Source organism: Galeopterus variegatus, unplaced genomic scaffold (assembly GCF_000696425.1).
Source record: "Galeopterus variegatus unplaced genomic scaffold, G_variegatus-3.0.2 Scaffold727, whole genome shotgun sequence".
In the NCBI taxonomy this organism is placed as follows: domain Eukaryota; kingdom Metazoa; phylum Chordata; class Mammalia; order Dermoptera; family Cynocephalidae; genus Galeopterus; species Galeopterus variegatus.
Genome location: NW_007726838.1, coordinates 288,255 through 299,116, shown reverse-complemented (window position 1 = coordinate 299,116; position 10,862 = coordinate 288,255). Strand labels below are relative to the sequence as shown.

General features: G+C 45.6%; 1 protein-coding gene across 1 annotated transcript in view; it reads left to right on the top strand.

Moving 5' to 3' along the window:
* The window catches only part of PDGFRA (platelet-derived growth factor receptor, alpha polypeptide), a 47,301-nt gene that overhangs the window by 3,856 nt on the left and 32,583 nt on the right, over positions 1-10,862 (top strand). The window contains exons 2-3 of the mRNA XM_008571833.1: positions 5,941-6,001; positions 7,545-7,862. Of these exons, the coding sequence (XP_008570055.1) occupies positions 5,953-6,001; positions 7,545-7,862 (367 nt within the window). The 5' untranslated portion in view covers positions 5,941-5,952. The remainder of the gene's footprint in view (positions 1-5,940; positions 6,002-7,544; positions 7,863-10,862) is intronic.

The following is a 10,862-nucleotide window of genomic DNA, read 5'->3' as shown; positions in this document are numbered from 1 at the left end:
TGAGAAGGGATGAATAGGTGGACCACAGCATTTCTAGGGCAGTGAAACTATTATTTTTCTCATTATGAATATACAAGGGTACTTCAAAAAGGTTATGGAAAGATTTGTATTATTTTTAATTCTGTTTCGTAATAACTTCGTATAGCATACATTATTGCGGGCGGGCGAGAGCTCCAGCCGGGTAAGATTCGCGGGGCTGCCGCGCCCTCTGGCGGCCTCCCGGAGCGCGTCCTGCTTTCCGCCAGTCCCGGGTGGTCGGAGCCGCCGCCGCCGCGGAGCGCAGCGCGGGGACCCAGGGGGCCCAGAGTTTAGGGCTGGCCCGGGTCACCCTTTCCTCCCCGTGAGGCCCCCAGTAGACGACTCGCAGGCACTGTGAGGGCCTGGGAGGCGCTGGGTGGGCGACAGGAGGCTCAGGCCCCCGGTGTGGGATGGAGAGCAGGCATCATTCCAGCGCAGCCTGGGGGAAGCGGAGCAAGGGGGAGGATTAGGGTCCCGCGCGTTCTTGGGGGTCGGACGCCGGCTTCGGTGTTCCCGCCGCTCACAGGTGTCCCTGCCGCGCCGGCGGCCTGTTGCTGTTTGTCTGTCTTACGACCCTGCGTTATTGTGCAACAGGAACAGTCGTTTCCAGTCAGCCCGCGGTTCCCGGGCAGCGTGGCCGTCGCGGCCCCCGCAGGGCGGGTTTATGAGGGGTGACAATGGCGTGCGAAGATTGGACAGCGCGGCCCGGAACGGCGTCGCGGCCCCCCACTCCCCCCGGCGCGGCCCAGGTGGTCTCCCTCCTCTGAGGGGGGGCGGGAACGCCGAGGGGACGAGAGCCTGGGCTCCACGAAACCCGAGGGCGAGTCCTGCTGAGCCCCCGCGGCCCCGCTACCCAGGCGCACCCCTCCAGCGACCGTGAGGGTGCTGAGGATGTCTGGCCCCGTCGCTTTCTCCGGGGACCCCAAGGAGATGCAGGCATTTTCGGCAGCAGTTTTCCTTTTCCTGCTACCTACTCCGCGGGCTTTCAACTGACGTCACCACAAAACCTAAAAGCAGAACCTAAGAAAGGAAGAGATTGGAAGTTAAGATTTGGGACATTTTAGCTCCGAATTCCTTGCGGTGGAGTCTGTGTCTCCGCGAACCCCAGGACGCACGTCCTTGGACCAACACCGCCATCTGCTGGCCACTCCTGAGAACTGCCGTGCCCCTCTATGGGAACGGGGATTCCAAGCCAGTAGAGGCATCAGAAAGATGAGGTTTTCGCCACGGTTTTCTTTTCCTGTGAAGCTGCAAGAATCATTGGACAGACAGCATTTGCTTTGTGATCCTTTGTGTAGTTCTCCGCCTTAGTTTTGTTTTGTTTTGTTTGGCGGCTGGCCCGTAGGAGGATCCAAACCCTTCACCTTGGTGTTAAAACACTGAGCTCTGCCCAACTGAGCTAACGCCAGCCGTTAAGTTGTTAATCCTTTGCACTTACATCTGATTACCAGAGCATGCGTGTGAGGAAGGTAGGCGGTATTTGCGTTCCCTTTTATGCTTGAGGAAACCTAGTGTCTTAAAACACTGAGCTCTGCCCAACTGAGCTAACGCCAGCCGTTAAGTTGTTAATCCTTTGCATTTACATCTGATTACCAGAGCATGCGTGTGAGGAAGGTAGGCGGTATTTGCGTTCCCTTTTATGCTTGAGGAAACCTAGTGTTGGGGGCTTGGCGACCTCAAGCTCAATGCTCAAGTATACTACAAGCTGCTGCTCGTAAGGCTGTCCCGTTAGGAGTCACACCAGTTGGGTGACAATCAAAAGGAAGTGTCATTTTAGTCCCCCGTGGTTAAATATCTGGTGCAGGGAAAGCAGAACAGTTTATGAGCTCAGATTGTCCCGTAAAATGCTCCAGCGCAAAAATACTCCAGCCCCCACCCATCCCTGGAATGTCTGATGGAGCTGAGGGAGATCCAAACAACGAAACAGGCTGGGAGGAGGGGGCGGGGGGAGAGATCCTGGTAAATACACCCTCTCTGGAAAACAGGCAGAAGTTACCACCAATGGAAACCTGCACTTGGCTTGCCTGGGCTGAAGTTAGGAGACTGGGTAGAACATTTGTTGCAGAGAAAAAACAAGATATGTAATTTTCACAGTTAGAATTAACTTAGGAGAACTGAAATTAACTGGACCTCGGCAATCTGAGTCTTGAAGTCATCAGTGGCTTTTGGGGCTGTGAGAGAGTCTCCCGTGGCCTTTAATCATGCCAGGGTGGGGTGAAATTCAGTATTCAGTGGCTCTGCAGTGGGAAGCATTGTGCAGTTAGTGATCTCTGGCTTTATGAGAAGAATGCTGTACTCTTTCTGGAAACAGGGTCCTTGCTTGCTTTCTGTTTACTCTCTAGCTTAGCATGTTGCCTTTGGTTGTAGAGAAACACTCAATGGCTCTTCACTTCGGTTTGCAGGGAATGAGATGGCACCCTGTTAAAGAGAAAGGACAGTAGCTGCAAACAGATTTGTGTCTGTTTATGTGACTGTACATATTGGTTCATCTTAAAATAGTCTTTATAGCTACACGATGCTGGAGGTAACAGGAATGTAGGAGCGGACTGCCAGCCTAGAGTGAGTCAGGGTTCAGATCCACTTCTTCAGTAGGCAGGACGCACGAGGAAAGTTGTGTGGCCTTTATTTCCTTAGCAAGGAGCAGTTGAAGGAGCCTCCTTTGACGCCCCTCTCATCTAATACATCTTAGGAGTCTGCAGCAAAAGAGCCCAGATGAAAACCCAGGCACTTACTGTGTAAGGTAGTCCTTACAGTAATAATGAAGTAGGGCAAGCAAGCTAGTTGGGGATTATTAATCCTGGTTTATAGAAGAAGAGACCAAGGTTAGGAAAGATGGACAAGGTGTCAGATTTGGGATCAGGACCCAGTCCAGTGACATTTCCATTTTGTCTCCCAAAAGAAAGAATGAAAGAAGGATGGGGGAAAACCACAAGTTACCTGCCCGAGAGTGAGCAAGACAGAGGTCTCTTTTCCCAGTTTGTTTCGATAACTGTGGCAAATGCTTTTTGAGTTGTGATTATAGAGTATTGAGGCTGAAGTCAATATATAGTTGGCATGAGAGAAATAATTATGATTTGGAAAAAAAATATGTGGATGAAATCTACTGTTCCACCCTGCAAAGTGCTTTGTTCTGACTGACTCTTACACTGCCATGTTCTTCAGAATTTGTAACCTCCATTATGTTTATACTTATATTTGCACATCTGACTTTTGGACGAACTCCAGGGTAGGAGTTACTAATTAAGGGTGAGCGTGTACTCCCGGAGTAGAAGAGCACTGGCAACAGCAGGACTCGCTCCCAGAGATTCTCACTCCAGGGCTATAGGCCAGGGAAGCCTCCTTCTCCCCTGTGGTTCTCCATTACCTCCCCGTGGGGCAAACACTGCAATTATTCTCGAGTAAATTGTCTGAGTTACAGAGGAGTAATGACGTGAAACTTCACAAATACTCCTGGATTTCTAGCCAGGGAAGCATTGTTATCAGAGAAGGGAGTTTAAAATCTTAAGCAAACACATGTTGATTTTCAGTATTCGCATGATTATCGCTTGCTCAGAGGCCCTGTTTTCATTGCCCACTTTGTATGTCAGTAAATAATCCTCCCTGGCAGTGGATCCACAGTATCTGGATGCACAGAAGGAAATCTGGTGAGGCCCGGCGGGGGCAAAACGCTCCTCAGAGCCTGCATTGGAAAAGCAGCAAGCCCCTCTCTTAAGCTCGGGAATGCTTTAAAGATGCATCATTGGCAAGCCTTGATAAAGAAATACAGGATACAAATGTGATAGTACCCAAGACATCAAGCGGGCTCTGGAGGCCTCCTTTGATGTTGGCTAAGTGGATTATCAGTGGGAGGTTGATATTTATATGGACAAACACACAGGCTGTTACCGCTAATTGTGGTAAATCAAGCTGGCCAGCCTGGCTCTGGGGCCCGCTGTGTTTGCCGCTGCAGCAGCGCGGAAGCCCTGCATCCCCGGGCACATGCCAAGAGCCTCAGAAGCCACCAGCCAGCCAGCATTGTGCGAATTGCTTTCGGGTTCACAACACTACAATTGTGCTTCTTCCATCGTGGTGAGCAGAGAAGGGAAGCAGGGCCCCAATTTGCATGAGGAAATAGTGGGGGTGGGGGTAGGGGTGGGGGGCTTCAGGGCTGGAACACTGACCTTTCCTTGAGAGAGACCATATGGTGGAGTGGTGAGAGCATAGCTTTTGTATCACGCAGACCTTGTATTAGAATACTGGCTCTGCCACCAGTCGTGTGACTTTGGGTCATTTAGTAAACCTCTCTGAGCCTCAACTGCCACTTCCTAAAATCAACTATGTCACAAGGTTGGTCTTAACAAACATGGCACACACACGAAAACTTTGGCTTCTTAAATAATGGTTTCTCATTCTCATTTTTGGTTTTCTATCCAACTCACCTCCTCCCTGTTACCAGCATCCTCCTTTTCACGCTGTCTTTCTTCCTCCTCCAATTTTCGGGTGGAATCCAATAAAGCAGAAATCTGATTTCTGTAAGTAAGCCACCTTAAAGCAAAAAATATGTGATCAGGCACCACCCAAAACTACATTTGGTCTATCATCGACTGGATTCTAAACAGGGCTAAAAATAGGCATACATTGACTCTCCCTCCACCCCCCATTTTTTAATTTTTAAAAGACAGTTCAGTCAGGCCAAGGCTGTGATGGTGATTTTTTTATGGGTTAAAGCTGTGTCACTGCCCAGGTCCCTCGGTGACCTCTTCGATGGAAACTTGGGTGCTCAGAGGCTGTAACACCTGTGAGCCCGTGTATGGTTCCTTTCCATTGACTTCAGTAAGACCACTTTATCAATGACTTCATGTGGGAAGTGAAAGGGGAGAGAAGATAAAGTGAGTGGGGGTGTATGTGAAAAGGAAAAGAGAAAGAAAAGGGGCTTTTCAGAGAGTTGGACAGAAATGACCCATCAGTGGTTTTACCCCAGGGCAACGTGGGCCCCTCTTTAATTTCTTGCTCTCCCTTTCTTTCTTTTTTGCCCACTTCTTGCTCTATTTGTGTATTACGGACATTCCATTTCCATCCACTTTTCCATCCTCTGGATTGTGTTGTAGGAAATCAGAGTTAAGTGCTTGGACTCTACAGGTGCTGTTGTTACCTTGACAGGAACACGAATGGTCAGTCTCCATCGAACGTTGTCCTGTTGTCTGCTGCATCCCCCCAACATGGGGATTTAGTCACACTTTTCTCTCCTATTTCCTTTCCCTTCCTCATGTTCTTTCTTTCCTGTTCCTCCTTTCATGCCTGTGCTCTGGGCTTTCCATGCCTTGGTTAGGCCAGCAGTGAGCCCAGTGGTTTCTATGAGGGCTCCTATGAGAGTTGGGTTGGGAGCCTGGTTCACAAAGGCCTCCTCTGAGTGGCACTGGTTAGTGGGAGTTTCAAAAACTCTAGACTGGAATGACACTTAAATACTAAGGACATGTGTTCCAGCCCAAGCAACTTTTCCAAAAGTGGTAGAGGATGTGACCTCTTTATGAATCAAAACACGAAGCAAGTAACAACCCATTTTGAATGAAAACAGTTCCAGTTTGGGAGGTGAGGTAATACATACATTTATTTCTTTGTTTTTCACATTCTTAATTTAAATGGTCCAAAAGGAACAGTTCTCCTGTACTCTTAGACACACTGCAAGACAACAAACCAGGACTTTCCACAATTTTAAAGCTGTGTTCGGTCACAAATGGTTTCAGCTGTAGATGGCTCCTGCCATGATTTGGGGGCCCCATCAGACTATTTGATTCTTTCTTCTTAGGCATTTTACCATTTTTACCGTGAATCTTAAATGGAGACATTTTTGACTAAAATGATGCTGTTAACATTTTCCTTTGTGCTAAACAAGGATTGTTTCTATTGGCTAATGCTGTTTCTTTTGACTTTTGACTTTTTCAGTTTTCCAGAGCTATGGGGACTTCTCTTCGTGCATTCCTGGTCTTAGGCTGTCTCCTCACAGGTATGGACCCTGGTCTTCTCTGAGTTTGTTGTCCTATGTGCCTTGTTTTCTAAATTCTCTGCTCCATGGGTGCATCATTATCTGTACTCTGCACACACAGTCCAAAAGAGTGAAGAGAAATCAAAAATAATAGGACATTGTCTGTAATGACCAGAAGCCTTCAGTTCCCTTTGTTGTATTTCACTAATTCCATTTCAAGAAGGATGCCCTCCAGTGGCAGTGTCAGTATGTGTATAATCCTGGCATTGGAATGGAGTTAGTAACAATAGTCCAAATCCACCCGCTACCCTCTTCCTTTGCCTAGGACATGGACTACCAGTAGAGCTGGATCAAATAAATTCAAGAGTGTTCAAAGGAAGTAATACAGAATTCTTGCCCAGGAAATCCTTTCTCTCCTAAATCATACCTGACTTAATGAAAGATGCTTATTTTGCTTGAAAAATCTCAGACCCACCTTACTCTTCTCTTGGAATCTGATTGGTAGATGACTATTTGGCTCTTGGAGAATCTTACGTCTTTCCCACCAAAAAGATGCCATTGGTGCCATTTGTTGAAATATTTTTAGACTTTCTTAGTTTTCATCCAGATATTTATGCATTGCAGATGTTCACAATGAAACCAGTGCTTTTCTAGTCTGAGGAGTTAACTTGGCCTATTGGTGTCTTCGGGTCATATCCATTTGGATATGGTGCAATTGAGCAAGACCAGAGATTTAGTAGTTCTAAACTCCACTAAGTGTACCCTGTCTACAGGAGGACAGGTGACCCAGATGCATTTACAACTCCTATCTTAACAAGCTGCAGGAATCATCATGGTCACAAGTTGAAGTTGTGGGGGGAGATTTCCATATCAGGCTCTGAAAGAGATTAGAGACCATTAGTTAATAATTAGTTAAGTCCTAATATCTCTTCTACCGGTTTTGTAGACAAGGGAGGCTAGACTGAAATTTGAGGTTCTAAGCTGAACTTAGAGTTTTCTCTCTTGGGCTTTACTTATTATCTGTGAATTAAAATCTGCGTCATCCTGCTTTGGCTTCTGGAAGTCATCAGAGAGAGACAGCATGCCAGAGGCTATAAGACATGGAAAGTGTGTGATCCTTGCGCACAGATGTGCTTTGGGCTTTGCTCACTCCATCTCCCTGCCCTCATTCTCATCTAGCTTTTAACTAAGGGAAACCTCTGCAGAGAATGTGCACAGTAAAGAACCTATAAGTACTTAAGCCTATGCCATCTTGGGGTATTTTATGGTCACACATCAGAGTCTGAAATATGGAATTGGAATCAGACATCCTCTATCCATTTGAGTGTTTGGAGGGGTGACTCTAGGGAGGCTTGGGGGGCTATTGAAGCCTTTGGAACATTTGCTGCTCTCAGCAGATGCAGCGGCTGTTATAATGGGGGGCCTTTCATGGGCATCCAGGCTAACGGCTTTTTGCATGGAAATGGTCATTTTTCAGAGAAGCCGCCACCGTTCTTCTCTCTGTTCTCTGGGTGAGACCGTCCATTCTGGCCGCATCCTATTCTGAGCATGTTTCCTTTTACAGGGCCAAGCCTCATCCTCTGCCAGCTTTCATTACCCTCTATCCTTCCAAACGAAAATGAAAAGGTTGTGCCACTGAATTCGTCCTTTTCTCTGAGATGCTTTGGGGAGAGTGAAGTGAGCTGGCAGTACCCAACGTCTGAGGAAGAGAACCCCAATGTGGAAATCAGAAATGAGGAAGACAACAGTGGCCTCGTCGTGACAGTGCTGGAAGTGGTCAGTGCCTCGGCGGCCCACACGGGATTGTACACTTGCTATTACAACCACACTCAGACGGAAGAAAATGAGATCGAAGGCAGGCGCATTTACATCTACGTTCCAGGTGTGCTGGATGGGTCCCCTGGACCAAGCTTGTTGATGTCCTGTTTTTCCTGTTGGCTGTATTAAGGTTTTCTAAAAATATAAAAATAATGAATATTTATTGGGGAAAATTTGAAAAATACAGGAGAACACACAAAATTAGTTAAAGTTCATTTGTAATGTCATTATCAAGAAATATGCATTGTTAGGGGCTGGCCAGTTAGCTCAGTTGGTTAGAGTGTGGTGTTGATAACACTAAGGTCAATGGTTTGGATCCCTGTACTGGCCAGCCATGAAATAAAAGAAAAAGAAATATCCATTGTTAACATTTTGGAGCTATATTAAATTTTGAAAATCACCTTTATTGTGACATATTCTTTATCAGTATTGCACAAAAAAATCTGAGCTATACTAATTTCAATTCAGCTCAGTCAACTTCAATAAATATGAAGGTACTTCGAAAAGCTCATGGAAAGATTTGTATTATCTTTTAATTCTGTTTTTCCATGAACTTTTTGAAGTACCCTTGTGAAGTTTGTCAGGCACTGTGCTAAGAGAGGACACTAAAATTAATAGGTAGGCCCTGTCTTGGAGTTACTTATAGTTCATCACAGCAGCTTCCAAATAACCCAATTTGAAATAACCCTCTTTTCCAGATTCAATACATACATTTACTCTTGATGAATGGGAAGGTTTTTTTTTTTTTTTCCTTGTTAATTAAAACTTAGGGGGAAATCCAATACTAACGCTGTTTTCCTGTGTCCTCTGAGATGCAGATTCCAAGACAGAAGTAAGATGGGATTAAGCAGGCAATGCTTTTATTAGGGGAAAGGCTAATGAGAGAAAATGGGGAGGGATCTGTAAGAGTCTAGGAGAGCCATCTGACTGTGTGGTAAATCTGACCCTGAAGGAAGCAGACGGGGAAGGAAGGTGGATGAACCCTAGAGGGTTGTGCTGGCCAAGGAAGGTCCAGAGTGCTCCAGCCTATGGAACCCAGTTCCGCTCAGTCATTGGCTGGCTGCATCCCTGGGGAGTGTGGCGTTAAGGTTGTGATGGATTTCAGGACCGGCCTTTGGACAGTTCTGTTCCCTGTAGTTGGAGGAATGGTTGGTGCTTTCTCACAGCAGCCATACCGACCCTCTGGGCTTAGCCATGAACTTGAGATGCATTTGATCTACCTCCCACCTAGCACTCACTGTGTACTCCTTTGTGATTCCGTATCTATGACTGTATTCTGTATATACTATCCTCTGTCAAAGACAATTGTTAAACTAAGGCCCCCAATGTTGTTAAAGATTGCATGGGTGCTACATGATAGTAGGGAAGACTAGCATTTTAAAGGGAGCCCCGGCTAATGTGTTAATGGATATCAATCCGTATATTTTAATCTGAAATTAACTTGCAGTTTTGTTTGCTGAAATCTTTGCTAACAGAGCTTAAGAATTTGGAACTCTAAACACAAATTTGAGTGATGGCAATTTCAGTATGTAGTTGGGCAAATGAAAGAGGACTACAACTAAAGTATTTGGTTTTAAAAAACCAAACATAAGGGCCGGTCCCGTGGCGCACTGCTACAGTGGCCGCTTGGGAGTGCGGCAGCGCTCCTGCCGAGGGTTCAGATCCCACATACAGACCGGTTCCCGCTCACTGGCTGAGCGAGGTGCGGGCGCAACACCGAGGGTTGCGATCCCGTTGCCGGTCCCGGTCCGGTACGGGTGCGACACTGAGGGTTGCGATCCGTTGCCGGACATGAAAAAAGACAAAAAAAAACCAAACATAAACCATTTACAATTCTTGCCATCCTGTTGTTTTGGCAGAGCTAAAGGGAAAGGGTTCTTTTTACAGAAGTATGGTGAAGTGTATCTGCCTACCTTTCTTCTTTTTCTTTTTCAGTTCTGTAATTGGCTCCTGTTCCTGCCCTCTATAACTATGGGTGTCCCCAGGGATCTAGACAGACTCTCTTTACTTCTTTCATGACACTGTTATCCATATGAACCTTCCTTCTTAACAATAAAAAAAAAATCTTATTTCAAAAAGGGTAGGTATTTAGAATGTCACCCCAACTTTATTCACTCATAAATGCTACACTTGGGTTTCCTGAGCAAAATCCTCTAGATCTGGAGGGATTTTCCCCTGCTGTGAAGGGAATGGTAGGAACGTGGGTTTGTTAAAGGTATGTGAGTCCTGAAGTTTTGCAAGGTTGTCCAAAATTTCTTCTTGCACCCTCCCTCCCCCCAAGCACAAATAACACCCAAGCAGCCCCTGTACCCTCAGTCTGACAGACATCTTTTATTGGTAGTAATGGAGAATAAGGGGTTCTTTCTGCAGCTGATGGCCTGAGACTCTTAATACTCCTTAAGGTAGTAACTAAAGTAGCTGGTTTTCTTTTGGAAAGGAAATTCTCAGGCTATGGAATTATACATTGTATTACCTGACAGATTAATTTTTAATAAACAAATTTCTGTGCCACTTTTTAATAATACTGACTATAGGTGACAGGAGTTCTTTAGAAAGCATTTTATAATTTAAAAACTATGAATATTTTCTCTTTTGAACAAAGTTGTGCTCTAATATTTTATTGCCCATTTTTGTTTTTAGTTGTTTACATTTTTTTTTTTTTTTTTGGTGGCTGGCCAGTACAGGGATCAAAAACCCTGGACCGTTATCAGCACCATGCGGTTGTTTAAGTTTTGATTTGGATTCCTGGCTAGTATTTACAGTTATCATCAGTATTTTTTTTATTAGGGTACAGGGTACAGGCAATTTGGTATTATTCACACTTTAACATCACCTTCTGGCTGTCATGGTGACTGTCATGGTGACATGGCGTGTAAAGGTAAAGTTCATACCTACTAAGAATAATGCCAATGGGACAATTTTCCTGGATATATGTGTAAAGGCGAAATTAATGCTTAATAGAGTTTTCTTTCCTTTTTAAACCGCAGACCCGGATGTAGCATTTGTACCTCTTGGAATGACAGATTACTTAGTCATCGTGGAGGAGGATGATTCTGCCATCATT